The 21153-nt window shown below is 36.9% G+C and overlaps 2 protein-coding genes and 1 pseudogene across 8 annotated transcripts; all 3 read left to right on the top strand.

The window, feature by feature from the left end:
- The first annotated feature begins 6757 nt into the window (after positions 1-6757).
- On the top strand, positions 6758-7171 carry LOC147548929 (secreted RxLR effector protein 161-like). The gene has a single exon (XM_086668154.1). The coding sequence runs from the start codon at positions 6758-6760 to the stop codon at positions 7169-7171; it is 414 nt and encodes a 137-aa protein (XP_086524280.1).
- Positions 7172-8130: 959 nt separating this feature from the next.
- LOC147548928 (putative O-methyltransferase 3) lies at positions 8131-14774 on the top strand. 6 transcript variants are annotated; one of them, XM_086670121.1, is made up of 6 exons: positions 8131-8668; positions 8756-8812; positions 10832-10866; positions 11513-11588; positions 12309-13105; positions 14316-14774. In XM_086670121.1, exons 5-6 carry the CDS (start codon positions 12314-12316, stop codon positions 14613-14615), a joined length of 1092 nt encoding a protein of 363 aa, XP_086526247.1. In that variant the 5' UTR covers positions 8131-8668; positions 8756-8812; positions 10832-10866; positions 11513-11588; positions 12309-12313; the 3' UTR covers positions 14616-14774. The 6 variants fall into 6 exon arrangements, with proteins under 6 accessions (XP_086526247.1, XP_086526244.1, XP_086526245.1 ...); XM_086670118.1 differs by having other exon boundaries at positions 10518-10866; XM_086670119.1 differs by lacking the exon at positions 8756-8812 and having other exon boundaries at positions 10518-10866.
- Positions 14775-15680: 906 nt separating this feature from the next.
- LOC147548927 (large ribosomal subunit protein uL11m pseudogene) lies at positions 15681-16812 on the top strand (annotated as a pseudogene). The gene is made up of 2 exons (XR_015238557.1): positions 15681-15810; positions 16144-16812. The product of XR_015238557.1 is annotated as a large ribosomal subunit protein uL11m pseudogene (transcript).
- The last annotated feature ends 4341 nt before the right edge of the window (positions 16813-21153 follow it).

Raw genomic sequence — 21153 nt, 5'->3', positions numbered from 1 at the left:
CGGATTAAAGGACTCGCGGATCTGGAGGGACAGAAGAGCGACACGTGTACCGGAGCAGGGATACTATGTTGTTTCGAGCAGCACGGAATCATAATATGGGCACATAAGCTCAGAGGCCGTCGGATCTAGAGAACGCGGGATCAAGCGGATGAGATTAAAAGGTGGGAGCGGGACTATGGAGTTAAGTTGCGACGGAAACATTGGATCAAGCCTAAAAGTGCAGATGCACAGGAGCCGTTGGATTTTGAAGACGCGGAGGCTAACGGCCACGATTAAAACGTGGGATTGGGACCACCGTACTAACTTGCAGCGCGCTACACCGGATCAGACCTATAGGTTCCATTTCGTTGCTTAGCGGAAACACGGGATTTAGATGCACCAGCCTCCATAGCGCGCCACGTGTTTCTTGGTGTACCGCGCGCCAAATCTGTGCCCGACACTGTCCCGAGTGTTGACCAAATGTGCACCAAATGTTGACTGACTTTGACTTTGCATATTTCACTCATCCGAACTCCGATTTGACTTCCGTTTTCTCCTACGGACTCGTCTCGACATCTACTTTTCAACCACGCACTGACCTTGGCCAAATTACCAGAATTTCCTTCACTCCAAATGACCAAAATATCCTTCATGCACCTTTTCCTCGTTTTTAACCGTTTTTCACACCTTACTCTCCAAAAGACACCTAATCAAGAAAACCAACCATTTTATTATAATAGAGACTCGAAACGAACTAACTCGACTAAATTAAACGACTCAGATGGAACATTTTCATGACCCATCAACTAGCTTCTCGGTTAGTGGAGGTATGTGGTAGTCTATCTGCATTGTGATTAGTAATCTTTATAGGCTATGCAGTAATATAGATTATTATTACACATATTCTAGGTATCAACTCTTCCTCACTGTTATAGTTATTGTACTTATCGAAGTATTTTCCATCACCCAATTGTAGTCTAACTTTGTAAAATTTTGCTTCCTTACAATCTTTAGTTTTATAATGTCTTCTGTGGAGTTATCTTAACGTCTTGTGGGTTATTAACACAACAATCAACCATAGGTTTATATTACTTAATGTCTTATGTGGAGTTATGTTAACGTCTTGTGGGTTATTAACACAACAATCAACCATAGGTTTATATTACCTAATTAAAAATTGTAGCAGCTCAACCCTTCTATGCTTTGTATTTGTGTGATTCAATGACTTTCGATCCGCCAAACCGACCTTTTGTCCATTGCTTCTGATCATACTTTATTAGACGTAGGTAAAGAAAATTGGACACTCAACAATCCTTACCTAGCCTCTTCTTTGTCCAACTACATATTTGTCCTTAAAATTTGATAGCTTAGTTTGGATAAGTTCTTCAACAGGTTTTCACCACAGGTAGATAAGGAACTATCCACCAAATAGAAAAGGAAAAAATGAAAGCAGACTATTCACATTTGGGTTATTAACACACCCGATCTGCTAAAAATTATTAGTTGTTATCATATTTTCGAAATTGGTTAAGTTTGTTCATATTCCTGTTGTACAGGTTAAAATATCTACGCCTTTTCTGTTATGGCGTCGTCAACTGAATCATCATGTGGCTCATCGGCAATTGTTACTTGTCGGTTATCTCCGACTGTTATTTGTCCATTATCTCCTTCTTCATCAACATCGTCTTCCCCATGCGTCACCTATCTATCTTCCCTTCATTGTCAGACTCATCTTCATCGGCAACCGTTTTGGTGTCACGTGATGCACCCGTACGACAAATCCACATAAAAAAGACCGCACCAATCCCTGTGTATAAAAGGCATGTTTTCCCATGTTGCCATAGAAATTGGCCTAAAGTCGAAAGCGTGAAAAGGGTTAACATGTCATATCTAAAGGTCCATTGTGCAATATGCAAAAAAATTCACTTTGATTGGTGTCAATGCTAAAACACACAAACTTAGCTACCGTTCGGAGGCGCTTTAGTGGCCAAATTCATCCAAATGATGTTGTGGAAAATGCACTCATAAGTTTACTTTTTATTTGCTAATTGTGTCTCTTCTCTGCCTTCTACATTCATATGTCTACACTATTTGTATTTCCGTAAAACTAATGAATCCATTTTACTATTCCTACACGTGCTTTGAGTATTATTTTCCTCTGTATTCTTCATGTCAGTAACATTGTTTTGATTAATATACGACCACTTTGTGGGTTTTTGTTAAGCTTCTTCTTTCTTCCATGTCGATGTATACACACAACTTACGATTTTTCTCCTGAAAATACCTTTTTGCAGGTCACGACTAAGGGAAATAAGTGTTGCGTTAAATTTTTATCCACTTAGTGCATCGTTGCATTTTATCGGTTTGATCTTATACAATTTCTTATCCCTTACTCCTTCGTGGTATACCTCATTTTTGGCTCATCATTCCTATCTTCTTTTACACCCATATATTACTGAAATAGATGTTCGAGGTTATGTATCATAAATGTCTGGTTTTCAATGTTTGTGTTCTCCCATCAGTACTCCTATGAACTTCTGCTGCAATATCTTCAGAATACCGAGTCTTTTAGTTTGTGGAGTCTTTTATCATGGTTATGGACACAGCAAAGATTATGGCCTTCTATACATAACCAGGGGTAATCTCTCTTTAGAATTCAAATCACATAATGAAGATTTCCAAAGTGTGTATAATGTTGATTATGTTGACAAACTTCAGTTGGGTATTGGGTATTCTTCTCAGTTTGTTTTGTCGAGATTATTGTTCAAACTGTGGTCATTGTTTATGTCATTATGAAACATTAATGAGTTATATAAGCTGGTTTTTTCAATCCATTCATTACCTACACTGGATTTGGGTTTTTAGATGATAGTCTTTATTTATTTTGTACTTCGCTTTCACCATGACAGAACCTTATAAGATCTGCCTGACTAGAAGAGGGACTAGACTTTACAACTGAGTTTTAGTAGGATGAGGTTTCCAGAATATACTTGATGAATTGGAATCCTATAGGGGGGATGTTATCCTTGACCATGGGATTGTATTGCTTCTCTTGCCATTCATCATTCGCGTGTCTCATTTTTCAATTTCAGGGTTACATAGTCCTTAACAGACCAAGGGCGTTCATTCAATGGTTTCAAAAGGTAGACATTAAAGAAGAGTAAGAAATTTTTCTTTCCCACTTTGAGTTAGACAATTTCTTCCTAAAACACTCTATACCTTTTAGAAATTTTTTTGCAGTCATATACTTATGTCAGAACCATACCATGTTATTGTCCAACCGGTACCAAATTGATCTAGAGATGGACTTGGAGATGCATTCCCTTTCTTTTTTATATTGAACCCAAGAAGTAAGAGGCTACACTTGGAAAGTTCTTCCCCGAGGATAAGGGTCCCATTACCAATATTGACCCAATAGGAAATTCTCCTGTCATTGTTGGGAAGGTTCATATTTTCAACCTCATTACGTTTATGAGTTGTATACATGAGTGTCCAGTTTGTGTTCTAATTTCATCGAATGGGTCTAGGAATCTCTTAGAAAGATCGCTCCCACATGGAGGAATGTTTCTTTGGCAGTGAAGAAGAACTCCGAGGCAGATAAAGCTTTGAGGTTGGGTGCTTCACATGTAAGTACTTTTCCTCATTAACCCAACTTTAAATCATCTGCTAACACACTCCTCACTGTTTTCTTATACTCCTTTTTGTTTTTCTGAATTGATATCTAGGGATATTATTTTAATCTTCAGCTTCTTACACCCTCATACTGTCAAATTTATAGGACAATTTAACTGACCTAGGATAACTGAATAATGCAGGGAGACAATCAATCTCTTCTGCACACACTTAGAAGTTTTCCATACAAGTCAAGGCAAGATTGAGATGCAAATTCTTCGCAGCTTAAATATAGATCGCCGCGACAAGGAAATAAAGTTAGTTCTAGCTGCGGAGAACAAGCTACGTCATGCTGGAGTTGAGCACAAGGTGTCCAAATATTGTGAATTTACCTAACCTTCATATGGACAGTGGACAGACTGATTCGTCCAACAAAGCAAGTTCCAAAGCTTGTCACGAAAAATGCGAAGCGACAAGATGAACGAGAGGTGTGCTTTTTCTTAGACAAATTTGAATTCCATTTCAGTAATATACTAGAGTTATCAGACCCTTTGAGCAAAATCATGGTTTATGCAAATTTTATATCTTTTCTTAGACAAATCGAGTCAATGTAGAAGTATTTCGGCTGAAAAGTGTGTCTATCTTTTCTGCAGGTTGGCAAAATTGAGTTCTAAATTGGACCCTGGGAGACCCGCCAAAACTGACAAGTCTGCCATACTAAGTGATGCCATCCGTGTTTTGAATCAGCTAAAAAGTGAAACTCATGAGCTTAAAGATGCAAATAAAATACTTCAAAAGTAAATTAAAAATCTGAAGGTAATTCTATCTTGTATATATATATATATATTGATATATAAGAATTAATGATAACTCGGTTGAAAGTTGAAACTGAACTAAAACTCGGGCGGAACTCGACCGAGTTACTCAGCTCAGGGTTATCCGGGTCTGGGTTTTCAAGACAAAAGCCCTTTATAAACGATAAACAACTATTATTTTTAGCATAGCTTTATAGTTGCAGTCTGCAAATTACATGATTGAATATCAAAGCCCAGATTGTAAATACTTGACAATACCACATTATTTAAGTTATTTCACTTTTTTTTGTATAATTCTACCTTATACAGGGATGATTTTCTCATATCTCGTTTCTAATTTTGATACCCTGCTTTTCAAAAAGGAGGAAGGCAGTATCTGCTCGTGTCAGAGAGAAGCATATTGATAGAATTCCTGTAGTTCTCTTCCTCTTTGTCTTTTGATCCATTTGTTGCTCTCTTGTCTTACAAAATCTGGTTATTTAGATTATATCTTACTTCAACTCATTTTCTTGCATAGGTGATTGTGGACCAGATGCCATATTTTTGAAGGTCATGGGACCTAAAAGTAGAGGCTTTGTCCATTGTTATGGAAAAGGAAATCCTAAAACTATTTGGAGAGAATCACCAAAAACTAAATCTAATGCGAACGACGAAGAGGTTTTGAATTTGAAGAGGAAAGTCGAACAAATGGAAAATGAAGTTGCTGAGATGAAGGCTTATTTCAGGCGATTTGGCAACCAAAAGGTATTATCTTAGATATTATAATTTCATTGAATTTAGTGTTACAAGATCCCATATTAAAAATTCATATATGACTTTTGCAGGATGACACTTCTACACCTAACTTCTTATTTGGAAGTTCTCCTACTAATCCAAATTTAACCACTCATTGCGATTAATATGAGGTGATTTTTGTTCCTATAACGTACTGGTTTCTTGTTGAGTTAGCCTTGATGAACTAGTATTTCATTAGGTTCGATGAAGTATCTAACGAGAAGAAAATAGTAACCAATAGACCTAGTAGAAAGTTTGTGCTCCATCACAAAAGTGGCAACAATAGATTATAGTGCCCACCAAGCAAATTAGAGATGTAAGAGATATAGTAGATGTGTATCTCTTTAGTGTTATTGTTGGTTACTTCATGTTTGTTATGAAACTTAAATGTCTTTTGTTCTTCCACTTCGATATCTCTGATATTCATAACTATTTCTTAACCTGTAGTTACTGAATGTTTGTTTTATTATACTCTTTGAAACTCTAAACCCTTTGGTTGACTTTAATGTTGAATGTATTAATATGTTAGGCAACATTCATGTATAATCTTTCATTCATTTTTATTATTATGTGTTGTTTTGTTTCAGTTCGTGAATCAAGCTTCAATGTGAAGAGAATGTCATTTGGATACGAAGTAAGCAGAAAACGACAACGGATTTAGTTTTGGTATATAGCTATATAGTTTGTCAAGTAATATTATGGTTAGATATGAAAACTTGAAGTATTGGGTGTATTAGAAATTTAAGTTTAAGTTCAAATATTGTTTCTTGTTCGATTGGTTTATATCAGTAAAATGCAAGTTTCTTTTGTTGTTTTTAGAGTTTATGTGAAATGGATAAATTATTTTTTTTATAGCAGGGAATGCTAATAGGCAGAACTTCCTAGACCAATAATAAATGGCAAAATGATTTTCAAATTTAAAAATATACTAGTGACAGTTTGTAAACCGTTCTTAAGAATTTCTAGGGACGGGTTTTTATGGGTCCCAACAACTTTTTTCGTCTGAAAATACTAACAGGGACGAATTAAATCCGTCCCCAATAACTTTTGGTGACTTCCATATCTGTCCCTATTGGGTGTCCCTAATAACTAAATGGGGCAGATATCAAGCATCCCAGAAATTTAATTGGGACGGATAAAAATCGTCCCATGATTCGTCCCTAAAGGTATCTATGACGCCAGTAGTAATCACACACGCAAAACCGTTTCCGAATAATAATTAGGGACGGTTTTGAGGCATTTAGGGACAGTTTTCGACCGCCCCAAATGAGACTCTTTTTTTTTTTTGCAGTGAATATCTGATCAAAGAAGGTTATGTGAATGATCTCATTTGCCCATGTTTATTTATCAAGAAAGGAGATGCTAGATTCGCTATTCTTGCAGTATATGTTGATGATATCAACCGTATAGGAACTCTAGAAGAGCTCTCTAAAGCAGTAGAATATTTGAAAAAGGAATTCGAGATGAAAGATCTCGGAAAAACAAAATTCTGTCTTGGCTTACAAATTGAGAGAAGCACAAGTGGGATACTTGTACATCAAACATTATACAATGAAAAAGTCCTGAAGCCCTTTAACATGAAGAATTCTTATCCACTTAGTACTCCCATGGTTGTTAGGTTTTTCGATGCTCTGAAAGATCCATTTCGACCTAAAGAAGAAGACGAAATACTCCTTGGTTCAGAAGTACCATATCTGAGTGTTATTGGTGCATTATCATACTTATCTCAATGCACTAGACCGGACATTGCTTTTGCAGCAAATCTATCAGCCAGATATAGCTCTGCACCAACTAAGAGGCATTGGGTCGGAGTAAAGCAAATTCTAAGATATCTGAGAGGAACAACTGACATGGGATTATTCTATTATAAAGATTTGTCTGGTAATTCTCAAGTAAGGGTATACACAGATGCCGGTTATATTTCTGATTCGCACAAAGGGATTTCACAGACAGGTTATGCATTCAAAAACGGAGGTACATCTTTCTTATGACGATCTAGTAAGCAAAGTATGATTGCTACCTCATCTAACCATGCAGAAATTATTGCTCTCCATTAAGCAACAAGAGAATGTGTATGGCTTAGATCCATTATTGAACACATTAGAAGCTCAAGTGGTCTTAATTCAATCACAAATTCTCCCATAGTCATTCACGAAGATAATTCGGCATGCATCGCTCAGATCAGAGAATGATACATCAAAGGCGATAGAACTAAGCACATATCCCCTAAGTTGTTTTATTCGCACCATCCCCCGAAGAATAATGAGATTGATATCCAGAAGATACAATCATGTGAGAATTATGCTGACTTGTTTACCAAGTCTTTGTCTACTACAACGTTCAGAAAACTAGTAAAAGGCATCAGAATGCGACGCTTGAGTCATATAATGATGTAAGACTACATCGGTCAAAGATATGATATTCATCAGGGGGAGTTTATTATCATGTGCAGGTTCATGTATCGCTATCTACGCTCTGTACTCTTTTTCCTTTGTCTAGTTTTTATCCCAATGGATTTTTCTGGCAAGGTTTTAACGAGGCAGTGTTTTGCGTATCCGTTGTCACTCGGAATATATTAGTTGTACTCTTTTTTCCTTTATCAGTTTTTGTCCCACTGAGTTCTTCTGACATGGTTTTAATGAGGCAATTATTTCGAGTGATGGTCATTTAAGGGGGAGTGTTATAAATGATGGTGGCTGCCCATAGTCAATTTTATAGTTGCCTTGAGTGTTACACAAATCTTATCTAGAGAAGTCAAGTTTACTTAGGGAGGAAGTGTTGCTATTCCTACCTACTCAACGTGTCCTTTCATGGAGTCATTACTCCCATTCATCACCACTTGTCTCTCCATGAAGCCACTACTCCCGTGCATCACCACTTGTCTCTTCATAGAGTCATTATTCCCATGCATTAATTACTATTTATGGAGACCCCACTTCTCATTCTAGAAGGGGGATAATTTGGTAAAATAACTCCGATTGAATTTCTCTCTCTCCCCCCTTCTTACTTTTACTTTGTAATTATCATCTTTCTTATTATCTTTCAGTGAGTAATATACAAAGAAATAATAACTATAAATGATATTATAGTTTCTATATTTTCTCTCCACCAATTTCTATTATATTACAACATTTGGTAATTCTTTACCTTTTTTGAAGTAAAAAAACTTCTAATACAAATAAAAGTACTTATACTTTTGATTGCCAAACGACACCTTCACGTGGGCGCTACATTAAGCAGGCATGGGCGGGCAGCGATGGAGTTAGAGGAATGATTTGCTCGCACCCAACCCGCCCTTCTCGATTCCCAGCTCTATCAGAGAGTACCCGAAATAAGCCTGGCAGTGCCCAGCAATTAAGCTCTTTCCATAATCGTCTTCACCGGAAGGGGTTTGTTTCAGTCAAATGGCACATAATCGGAAGAGAGAAGAAGAAGAAGAAGAACCAGAAGATTTGCGAGTATTTTCTGCCATATTCATCATTCTCGCCGTAAGTCTTTTCTTGCTTCTTATTTTAATTTCAGTTAGATTTTGCTTTTCCTTCACTTGGATTTGATTGAATTATTCGTTTTCGAAGTTTATAACATCAATTGAAGAAAAGAAAGTTCTTTCTTATGAAGGTGCGGGTAAGAAGGTACCAAGCCCCAAATTGAATTGTAGATTACAAAGTTGGGAGTTCGTACTTACCGGCTCTGTTCTTTTGTGATTAATTTCCAAACAAGAAAAGCTAAATAGGGTTTTCAGACTTGACTCAATACAATTTGCTTGAATTACACTTCAAAATTTTCAGGCCTTGTATCTGTTTGTGCTCTCTTTGTGTATTTGGGGTAGGGTTCTTTTTTTGAATTGCGAGCCTTGCCTTGAAACCATGACCTCTAACATGGAAGACTAAACCTCTTATCACTCCAACCAATGTTGTTGGCAAAGGGTTCTTCTTACCTACGACATCCAACTGTTTTCCCTCATAATTTCATCTTTGTGCCACTGAATCGGATTCAGTTCAAAATATGTAAAACTAGGGTTGTTTAATGCACTTCTGTGCTCCTGCTTTTCTTTCATTTATTTTTTTATTATTTTGAATCAACATTTACAAAAATTTATTTTATGAGACGTGAGAGAAAGGATGCTTTGTGTGTCAAACTCAAAATTAATTGGGAATGAGTAGAGAAGCCCCTGATCTTGTAATTTAGGATAGTGTAAATGGTCATGTTATCCATATCCAAGATCAATCACATATTAACATGAGCAATTAAAAATCAGACAATGTTGACTTCATGCATAACAATTTAGATCATCACTAAGATATTATACATGATTCGAAGTCTATTACAATCCTACAATAGTGTTTCTTACGTTACTAAACAATAATTAAAGGTCTAGGGATCAATACTAACTCAAAAAGAGGCACACAGGGTTGTCTAGGATGTTAGGTTTGAAACGAAGGCCAATAACAAATCTATGGTAGGAACTAAATCATGGAAGATAGGTAAAGATAGATGGGTATAATACCTGGAACTAATGGGAAAGAAAAAAAGATTGAAAGTTTTGCCTGATAGTGGATTAGAGAAAGGAAAGGTAGGAAATAACTTGGACGACAACAAGCATCTTCATTTATTATAACCGAGTATAAAAAAAATACATAATAATACTAACGGCTGCAAACCAAGATCAATTTCTTGTAATCACTCCAAGTGGCTTTACACTAAAGTTAAGGATTACTCTAACTCTCCAACTTTCACTTCTACTCTTTATTCTCTGTTTTTTTCCTCTCTTCTGCAAATTATATCATTATATATAGACTAAAACATAACTACCTATAACTACATTTGTTACTCATGTCTCTCACAAAGTAAAAGCAAATAACTACACTAAAAAGCAAATAACTATTCACAATGGAAAATAACTACCTAATCGAAATGCATAAATAAAGAATAGAACATGAATAAGATATCTTTTTAACTCTATTGAGTAAGTGGACCAAAAGTTGTGCACATCATCTTATTTACTATTTTCTATGTTAAACTATTCTCACATGCCATTACCTCACATGTTCCGTTCTTTCGATGTAACATTTTTATTGGATGGCATGGATCACGTCTGACTATTGGACCTGTCACATAAGATATTCTCAGACCTGATTTTTACACATTGTCGGTGTTCGATTTTAGTAGTTTCAGGGTTTTCTCTTATACATGGATTTGATGATGTTTTTGAAACTTTGATATTGATAATTGGTTACTAGGAGTTACTTTTTCTATGGTTTTCATATGTATCTTTAAGAAAATAGTAGACATTAATTAAGTGACAAATCTTGTAAGTTGAACTTTTGACACTAGTAGGATAATCTCATCGAACCATGGGGACGAAAACTCAAGGACAAAGACATCTCCTAAGAAACGAAGGGACAAGCTTGATACATCATTCAGTTGTCTCTTCTATAACCATGAAACAAGTGTTGAATGTCACATATAAGTATTTTAAGCTTATTTTCTTCACGCATATGCATATAGGTGAAGAGACAAAGAATCATACAATTCAAGGATCTTTATATCATTGAAATAGGGCTAACCAGCTAAGTTCTCTTCTTTTAACTACTATAGCCTTTGCATGGGAAGTTGTAGTAACAATTATGTAACATTTTTTGTGGTCGCAGGTAGCCAGGTTCGGTCTTCTCTCTTCTGAACTGAGGTCACTGAGCTAATTTCTCTTCTTTTGTATCATTGAAGCCAATTTTCTTTCGTATATATTTTTTTCTGTGTGTTCAATAGTTTCTTCAAAGAAAGAAAATACATTTTTTTTTCTGTGTTCTAAGCAATTAAAGCATATAAAAAGACTTACTGTCTTAGTTGGATGAAGTACTTTGCTGGGATGTTGTTGTGACACATGCTTATTTAGTCAGCCCTTGAATGTTGCGTTAACTAACGCTAGGTTAACTGGATGCTGTTACTCTATTGGACTAAATAGTGGATTATCAGTAGGTTTTTGACAAACATCGCACTAACAGGATTCAGTAATGAGAAATTGAGAATATTGTTGATCATAGTCCGCTTATGTGTAATCATAATTATCAAATAGATTCTTTTCTTGATGAAAATTTCGAAACATGTGATTTGCTCTTGTATTTAGTAGAGATTTAAGGTAACTTTCAGTTCGACATTACACGTTAACTTATATTTTAGTATTTGCTGGATTTTACGTATCTCTTGATTTTGATATACTACATAGCTCTGGAGGCTTGATTCACTTTTTATACCCAGTAAATAGTCTTAGTTATGTTTATCTCTCGACCGAAAAGCAGACTAGTAACTGCATTACTAATTTTGTGTCGTTGCAGTGATATGAACTATGAAGAACTATATTGGTGAAGCCCAATGCGGTTTTTGCCAGGAAAGCATCAGTAACATTCAATGGTAATTTTTAATCCTGCACATTTTCCCTATATAGCCATACTATTTCTAAGCTACAATACTTCAATGATTCTTGAACTCTTAAGGAAAGACATGATTATCTTCTTTTAGCTAACCAAAATTGGTGCATGAGCTGTCAGTTGTAGTCAAATATTCTATTTATAACATATACATAAACTCGCCAATTTATTGTACCTGATGTACCCCACCCACCTTGCCCGACAAGAAACTCGCCCGAACCAACCTTCCTGAACCTACCCGACTGACCCTTTAATGGGCTTGAATAAGGGCCATTGGATGAGGGATATTAGAAATACCCCTCATCCTTGGATCTAGGGTTTTCTAAGCATGAGAAGCATCTAGATACTCCTCAAATCTCTATAAATTGGAGGCAGATTATTCGACATATTTCATATCCTCTTGCTTCATCTAGAACCAGCGTTCGCCTCCACCACCTTCTCAGTCAACTCCATCCATCTAGTTTGGTAAATGAAAATGACCCTATTTTATCTCATTTTGTCTTATGGACAATTAGAAAATATTGATGTAATGTTTCTGAATCTTTTTCGAAGATCTGCATGACTAGATCCTTTTTCTAGTTTTCAGATCCAGTATTATTATTGTATTCCTTTCTGGTGTGTGACATATATAGTGATGATGGATCGGATTATTATAATATTAATGCATTTAACTGGAAATTGATAAGCATTTTACTCTTTGTAGGTTTAATGGATATGGGTAAACAATCAATGCGTGGTCCTACTCTTGATACTGGGATGACAATGGAAATTCAGACTCAAATGTGCAAATTAATATTCAGCCACGTGAGTTCTATGTCTCTCAAATGTGCGGTTGAATTAGGCATCCCAGATATAATCCACAAGCATGGAAAACCTATTACTTTCTCTAGCCTCGTCGATGCTTTGTCGATACCACCTGAAAAAATCAATCACTTCGACCGCTTTCTTCGTTTTTTGATTCACTCAAAATTCTTTGCAATAAAGAAACTTGATGAAAATCAAGAAGGGATTGACCTAACTCCTTTATCAAGTCTTCTAATAAAAGGGAATATAAATAGCATGTCATCTTTGGTTCTTGCTATGTTGAACCCAGTTCTTGTAACACCTTTGAATTTCTTAAGTCCGTGGTTTCAAGGGAGTAGTGGTGATCGTACAGCATTTGAGATAGTTCATGGAGTAAACTTTTGGAGTTTTACTGAGCAAAATCCTGAATTCGGGAAGATATTTGATGACGCCATGGCTAACGTCTCTCACTCACAGATTACTGCAATTGTAACTGAGGGTAAAAATGTTTTTGAGAATTTGAAGTCATTGGTAGATGTTGGGGGTGGTAACGGGACTGTGGCTAAGGTCATTTGTGAAGCTTTCCCAGACTTGAAATGCTTTGTTCTTGACCTGCCAAAAGTGGTTGCGGACTTGCCGAAGATTCATGATAACATAGACTTCATTGGTGGTGACATGTTTGAATCCATTCATCATGCAGATGCTGTCCTTTTGAAGGTGTGATATTTCACACTCCTTCAATTTATTTATTTTCAATATTTGAATGTGACTAAGAACTAAGATAGGGGTCGGAATAAAGCCTGGCTTGCCTTAACCAACCACAAGCGTCTGAGCCCTAGAGTGACCATGGGCGCCGGTTCCCTTGACACCGTGACTGGCGACAGCCACCTTTCCGTCTAAAATAGACGGCCTGGCGCGGTAGATTAATTTAACAGGCTTACCTACCACTACCACACACCCCCGCCCGATAATTTACCCGTTTGTATATCACCTGTACATGGAAGGAGTTGTGCTTGGGGCGTCTGAGTTTGAACACCAACATTGAAGGCCTACTAGCTTTTATTGGGGTTATATAACCCCAACCTCATGTGTCCCCCACACTGATTTTTCACTGTGGCTCTAAACTCTCAGGCAATAAACAATTCACCTTGAACAGGTTTTGTCCCAAATCGAGTTTAGTAAGTTAAGCCAAGAGGATTGGGGCTTTATAAAGTAGGACAGGGGTGTTCTTATCTTATAGTGTAGGAGTACTTTGACCACACCTGATGGGCATACCGCGTACCTAGTCAGGCTCTTTGGGCTTGTATTGGATGATTTAGATCACATACAATCAACTCATGTAGGAGCCCTTGGGTATCCCCCTGGATTTTGTGCGAAGCTAATTGACTTCCCGAGCCCGATGCGCTCGGTAGGATGGGCAATGGTGCTCTGATTTTGTCAAGTACCCGCCCGAGTCCGCATGGCTGCCCTAATGGTCAAGGGGTTAATGTAACCTAGCCACCCGACCCAATGAAAAAAGTGCCCGTGCGGCCCGATTCCCACCCCTAGACTGAGAGAAGTAGAATTAAGTAGTATGTTTGGAACCATGAATTGGTTAGCTTCAGAAGTGAGTATCAATGATTATTAACTCAACCCTCAAATATACTAATTTGAGGTCTAGCTCGTTAAATTAGTTTTCTTGTTATTTTGTTTTGGCTGCAACATTTGATGTTTACTCATCTGGCATATGAGGATAGTAGCATATACCGAGTCGGATACTTGTGTATTTGTTTTGACTTAACAGCAAGTATACGTTTTAGTAGGCCTTTAAATAACTTATTCTCATCTGTTCTCAATGAGTCAGATATGATGAGTCAAATTTGGATAAAATTCTGAAAAGACAAGCAAAGACTATAAATATGATTCTTTTTGTTATGTAAAATGACAGCATACTCTCCATAATTGGAATGATGACGATTCAATAAAGATACTGAAGAATTGTAGAGAAGCTATTCCAACCAAAGGAGGCAAGGTGATTATAGTAGATATCGTAGTACAACAGGATAAGAAACAAGAACACCCTCCGAGTGATGTCGCATTCTACATGGACATTATGATGATGACTACCTTTGCTAGCAACGAAAGAACCGAAAAGGAATGGAAAAAACTCCTCTCAGCTTCTGGTTTTACTGATTACAAAATAACCAATCTCTTGCGCGAAGGATCTATTATCGAAGCTTTTCCTTAGAGAGAGTATGTGCTATCCAGTTTACTTTTTGGGTTTCAGTGTTCATCAATCAAAGTGGATACCGAGGTTGTAGAATTGAAATCTTGTAAACTGTCGATAAAGTTGTGCTATTGCTGAAGTTATTGAATCATAATAAAACAGCTTCAATTAAAATGTGAATTAAGCTTGTGGTTGTATTGCATGACATTTTTATTTACCAGTTAATGCCAAGATACAGGTCTAATGTTTTTTTTTGAATTGTTCAGCGTGTGCCTCGAACCCTTGACCTTTAGGTGGAAGATTATACCTCTTACCACTCTAACCAAGGGTTGTTGGCAATACAGGTCTAGTGTCATAGCTGACACGAATTAAATCAATTTATTCACAATTCCCTTCGTTCCGATTCATGCTAATTTTTAGTTCGGACTCATTATAAGATTATTCGATTACAGTAGACCTACATTACACTGTATGATTTGGTTACATCATAAATATGAAATATGCTTATTACTATCATGAAAGGCGCTCGTAAATCAAAGGGTCAGTGAAACTACATTGAAGTCCCTCTCTCTCTCTCTCTCTCTCTCTCTCTCTCTCTCTCTCTCTCGCCTGGTCGGATGGACAATTGAAATGGTCGGACTCGAACGGTATGTCGGACAAGGCGTTGTGTCCGACTGTCCGTGTCCGTCCGCCAATTCTAGTCAGTCGGTTGGACGGTGTCTGTTTCGGACATCGGGGGTCTAAGGACTCGGGTGCCCTCGTGTGAGCGTGGGCGGGTTTGGGCTCGCAGGTTTTTTTGCCACCTCTAAATCGACTTGCTCGACATTGTTTCCCTACTGCACATTGTTTCCCTACTGCACATTAGCACATTTCACAGCACAAATACACCTTGGATGCTTAACTGAAGAGGCACAAAAATGATGCTCTTCAGGCTCTATTCGGCCCAATTCGGGCAGAGCACCACAGGTGACCATATTGTGCAAGTTTAATATTTTTTACTTTAGTCCCTCTATTTTTCAATAATAATGAACAAGTCATTCTGATTAAAATGAAGACGGCTGACCTAGAATTACTTCCCCTTTTTTTGTGCACTTTTCCCGCGTAGGATCGGCTTCTTCCTCTTCAAGAACGAAACCCTACAAAGAATTTGAGAGCAGCCATTTTTTAGCTTCTTCTTCTTCGACTAACAACTCATTTCAAACAGCTTCATCTTTAAGTAAGTTTCTTCTTCTTCAAAGCACGACCTTTTCCTCTTTCATCGAGTAATTAATTAATTTGCAGCCGTTTTATATCTTGTTCTTCTTCGATTTGCACTCTCTCTTTACAAAATCGTTCAGTGGTATCAACGATTTGAAGTAACGGGCTTTTTCTCTAGCTAAAGCCGTGTTAGGAATGGTTTTACCTTAATTTGTTACCCTAGTGTGTTCTTCTTCAAGTTTGTCTTGTTACTCATTTTTCCTAGTTTCAGAGATGATTTTGGTCCAATTCTTTAATATAATTCTTATTGATTTGATGGAAGTTTTGATGCTGAATTTGCCCTAATTTTTAGAAATCATGTCGACTCTGAAAGAGATCTTAACTCGCCGACCTATAGCCGCCACAATCCGGCTAACAGTTCCGGCAGGAGCAGCTCGACCAGCACCACCAGTAGGACCAGCACTAGGTCAGTACCGATTAAACCTAATGGCTTTCTGCAAAGACTTCAATGCTCGGACTCAAAAGTTCAAACCAGATACTCCAATGGCCGTCACAATCACAGCTTTCAAAGATAACACTTTTGAATTCACTGTTAAATCTCCTTCTGTTACTTGGTACCTTAAAAAAGCAGCTGGAATCGAAAATGGAAGTGGTCGACCTGGTCATGTTGTTGCTTCAACCCTAACAGTCAAACATATTTATGAAATCGCTAAGGTAAAACAATCTGATCCTTACTGTCAGTATATGTCTTTAGAAGCAATTTCCAAATCCATTATTGGTACTGCTAATACCATGGGAATCAAAGTTCAGAAGGATCTTGATTGATTTCTAGGGTTTTTCTTTGTTCTTGGGTAGTAGTTTGATTGTTGTTCCTTTTAAATAAAATTGAAGTTCAAGAAAACTTACTGTAGAAAGTACTAATTGGGTTTTGAATGTGGGAAATGGGCAAGTGTTTTCTCATTTGATATATGAAGAATCTAATTTGAACATGAATTCGACAATTTTACTTGGAGTTCTTTGATGATGGAGTTGGGTATTGATGGTTTTGTGCCTACCCATTTTAATATTTTGCACTTTAATGGTGGATTGGTGCAAGTAAGTTATGTGTGAAAAGATATCATATAAAACTTGATTCATTTTCTTGAAAACCATTTGTTTTGTTTAGAAAGTAGTAGTAGAAATTTGAGGGAGAAATCATCTTGTAATACTTTTACGTGATAATGTGACATATTGGAAGTTAATAGTTAATGCCGAGCTCTGAAGCTAGGTATAACATCCGACGAAGTTAGATTATATTTTATTGGTCGCTGTTTAAGTACATTTCTAGTAAAACTGATAGTATTGGGTTATGATTTTTGTAACCCAACTCTTATTATACTAGGGCCGCAGCAGGAGTCTCCTTCAAGAGCATAGCAGACCTTCCTATGAAAATGTATAACATTCCTCACCAACTCTTAGTAAGAAGACTTTCTACTACCCAAAAGTTCACCTCAAGCAAAAAAAACTATTTAAATTCGCAGGCGGTTTTGAGATTTGCATGTCCATAGGATCATTATGTTCAATGTACCATCTATTTGCTGAATCTGAAACTCATGTGGTGAAGTGCTTTTGTTGTCTTGTTCAAGTTAAAGTTAAACTTCTGGGTTGTGTAGTGGTTTATTGCAAGCTTCTCCATCCACTGTATCACATTCACTAGCTTCTGCAGGACAATACACTACGCAAAAAACAATCATCATTCATATTACGTCATACTTATAACGAAGTGACCTTAGGGGAAGTGGGCAAGTTATGTAGTTGAGATGTTCATTTATCCCGAATCTTTTGATTGCGAGACACAGAGAAACAAGTATTAATTGGAACATTAGAGTGAAAATAGATGGGCGTTGCTTATGAAGACTTTTTGTACCTAAGGTTACAACGTAACACCTTGTTCTACATATTGTTTATGCCTTCTTTGTGCTTTTGCGTGTAGATTAGTCGAATTCTTGGAGGTAATTGAGGATCTTTGGCTAGGCCCGACCTAATGAAATTGCTCAGACCATGTGGAACTAGGCTAGTGGGTCTAACGGGTGGCTAATGAAGGAAAGTAAGGGTTTTTTTAGTGATGGCGGGTATCAAAAAGCTGTCTCCATTACTTTTAAACAGTAACATGATAAGATCATATAGTAGAATTCCTTCAAACTAAGCAACCTAATTACCCAAACATAAACTTGTCGGCCAACACAGTTCATGTAGAAAGCATCCTATGAGTTCAGGACACCTTCATTTCAACTTAGAAGAAAGACTGCTGTAAAGAGATACTAATTCCTTAATTTTCCAATCAATGGTAAAAGAGTTTTTACCAAAAAAACTAGAATTAATCAACCATAGGTCTAATCGGACTTTCCCAAATGAACTAGGTCGCTACATAAGACATTCGACCAAAGTGTTGTAAGCGTAGCGGGCGACGGATTCTTTGACTCCCGTCAATCAACTTTGACTAGCGGGCTCTATTAGCACCTTAGTATGATTTTACTCTTTAACTGGATGTCCGAATGAGCACAGGCTCACCAAGCGTGCACTATTCAATTATGGAAGGACTGACAGAACGAAACTATGTTAGGAACTCTAGGATCCTTTTTTCAGATCAGCACTCACAAAGACCGAGGGATGGTGACACGTGGGAAGTGCCAGTTATGTCTGGAATCCATAACCATGAGTTAACAAAAAGTCTTCTTGGTCGTGCATAAGTAAAATGTGAGGAAAAGATGTTCAACAACTAGTGGAAATTGGTGCGAAGCCATCCCAATTCCTTCGCAACTTCGTAGTAAGTGTAAGGACAACACCTGAACATTAAAAACCATTTACAAAGCAAGGTTGAAACCAACCAATGTTAATGCTCGACTGTACATATGAAATCAACCGATTGAAATAACCATTGCTTGAGACTGTCTGGGTAACTTTTATATTTAAAAAACCACGACTGTACACGTAAACCCTTAATCGTCCGAGTATTTTAGGACACGATATACTCTCCCACAAAACATATTTTAGCAAATCGGGACAGGCGAAAGAGTTCTCCAATTTAGCGATCACTGGTTGTCGAAATCACACCAATGACTCTTCAAAAACCATTAGACTGATCGTACAACATCCAAACTGTTGTAGATCTTATTCATTCAGATACAAGATCGTAGAGTATCACTCTTATTAACAACATTTCAAGAACCAATTCAAACAGCAAATCAGGAGATTCATCACCAAGATCGTGAGAGTTTAATAGCGATCATCACTCGAATTTAAAGTATCGGTTACCAGGTGAAGATTTAGATGCTTTTGTTTCTATTGTTAAGGATGAAGGTCCTAAGGTGTTAGATGTCGTTGTACGTGGTGGTTCTGTTGTATTATTGAAATGTAAGATTCTGTAGGGAAAAAAAGTGAGATGAGATGAAGAAAGGTTGAGTATAAACACCGAGTTGGATGTTGTGTCCTCGACAATCTTAATGCTTGGGTTGTTTTTTCTCGATACACACAAACAATCACTCACACACACTCTCTCTCTCTCTGTAGGGTTACTCAAATGTTCGGTCGCGTCTGAAGATGATGATGATGGCCCGAACGCTCTCTAGGTCAGGAAATGGCCTTGCCTTTATTAATTTGTTTCAGTCTATCTAAAGTAAGTGTGATCAAGATTTTCCTAGATCTCAAGGGAACTAATTCTTCTGCATCTTCGATTGTTCTTCTTCTTCAGATCTAGTTCAATTCGTCATCGCAAGTAAAACTTAGATCTAGGTTGCAGGTGCAAATTGATTTAGATCTATAACTATCATAGAACTCGTTAAAGCAATATGAAGAGGTTGCATACTAATTTCTAAAAGTTTGCAAAACGGAGTTTGCAGGGGTTCACAAACAAACCAAGTTTGGAGGAAACTGTAAATTGAGTTTGCAGAGTTTGAATTTGAAATATTGCAAATGTAAATACAAATTGTGTTTGAGATAATGCAAATTCTAATTGAGTTTCCAACATTGCAAATGCAAATTCAAATTGAGTTTGTAATAACTGCAAACTCAGTTTGTAGAAGAAAAAAAAGATAACAAAAAGATGTCATTTTTTTTGGATGTTTCTTTTTAAGAAAAAGTATTGAGTATCTTGTGAGACAGATAACGAAAAAACATTTCTAAGTATATAAACTTTATAAGAAACCTGAAATCGAAAGTTATGCAGATTTAAAGTTTAAAAGAAAATAAATCAACTGGATACACAAAATGGGAAAAATATATTTTAGTCTTTATAATTTTTCTGCCTGAATAATAATCATTCAAAGCTTATATTTTCAATGCTATTTTTTCTTTTTGAAAACCGATTACATTGTCATTACAATTGGCATTGAATACATCAAAGATGTTATAAGCTTGTTACCCGCCCACTCAAAGTCTAACATGACCTGGCCTATAGCCCAACTAGATAATGACTTAAAACCCAACTGCACTACATTATTTATACCCTAATAATCCCAATTCAAATAACCAAAGATTTCACCTTCTCTTGGATTTGAACCTGGGACCTCCAGGGGTTTCTGGAGTTTATGTCACCACCTTGGAACCACTTGGGCTACCAACTGTTGACTTTTCAATGCTATTTTGATCTATATGATTAAACCCGGACAATAGACATTGTGGATGCTCTGGAATCATTTTTGTTTTGCGAGAGGTATTTGCATTAAATCATAACGTAGCAACAATACAAAATAAATAAATCAAAATTAGAGAACTAAAGAATTGGAAAAAATAACTTTGATTCGGTTTCTCAAAAATAAAAAAAACTACGATTCAGAAGATATTCTTCATTTTGAGGCTTGTAAATCTGACAACAGGTCTTCTCTGGATAAAGATGGACTAAATGGACACCTCAAATTCCCAAAGACAAAAAAGATCTCAACAAGGAGAAACTAAAAATTGATTTTAAATAATCCTGCCAGTATTCTCTAGATAAAGAAACCATGCCCCAGGATGGTCGAGTCAATGAAAAATATCCCGTCAACTTATAGCAGGTATTAATGCCAATGGTTAACAAACTTCCTTTATATATATGGAAGTAATCTCTTATTTGATGCCCATTTGCACCATTTAAACACATGTACACACAGGCAGCACATGGTGTATGTAAATGATGGGCCATCTTCAATAAAAGCAAATGTAAATCATGGGCCTCCATGTGACATTAGGAGCATAATAATAGGCTAATAGCTGTGTCCTTACTCCTTACCTTTTCATTACACCATGATTGGGCCAACAACCCAAAATGGATCGTAAAATGAGAGACCAGTTTGCGGATGCAAACCTCAGGATTTCAAAAATTATGATATGTGCCATAGAAAAACCC

Source organism: Eschscholzia californica, unplaced genomic scaffold (assembly GCF_041429995.1).
Source record: "Eschscholzia californica isolate CP2 unplaced genomic scaffold, dmEscCali1.0.p SCAF_3, whole genome shotgun sequence".
Taxonomy (NCBI): domain Eukaryota; kingdom Viridiplantae; phylum Streptophyta; class Magnoliopsida; order Ranunculales; family Papaveraceae; genus Eschscholzia; species Eschscholzia californica.
Note: the sequence above shows the minus strand (reverse complement) of the source record. Positions and strands in the feature narration are given on the sequence as shown.

Bases quoted from the DNA above. Each gene is read 5' to 3' on its own strand.
- LOC147548929 (XM_086668154.1), top strand. From the start codon at position 6,758: ATGAAGAATTCTTATCCACTTAGTACTCCCATGGTTGTTAGGTTTTTC.
- LOC147548928 (XM_086670119.1), top strand. From the start codon at position 12,314: ATGGATATGGGTAAACAATCAATGCGTGGTCCTACTCTTGATACTGGG. The intron at 13,106-14,315 runs GTGTGATATTTC...GTAAAATGACAG, and splicing joins CAGATGCTGTCCTTTTGAAG to CATACTCTCCATAATTGGAA.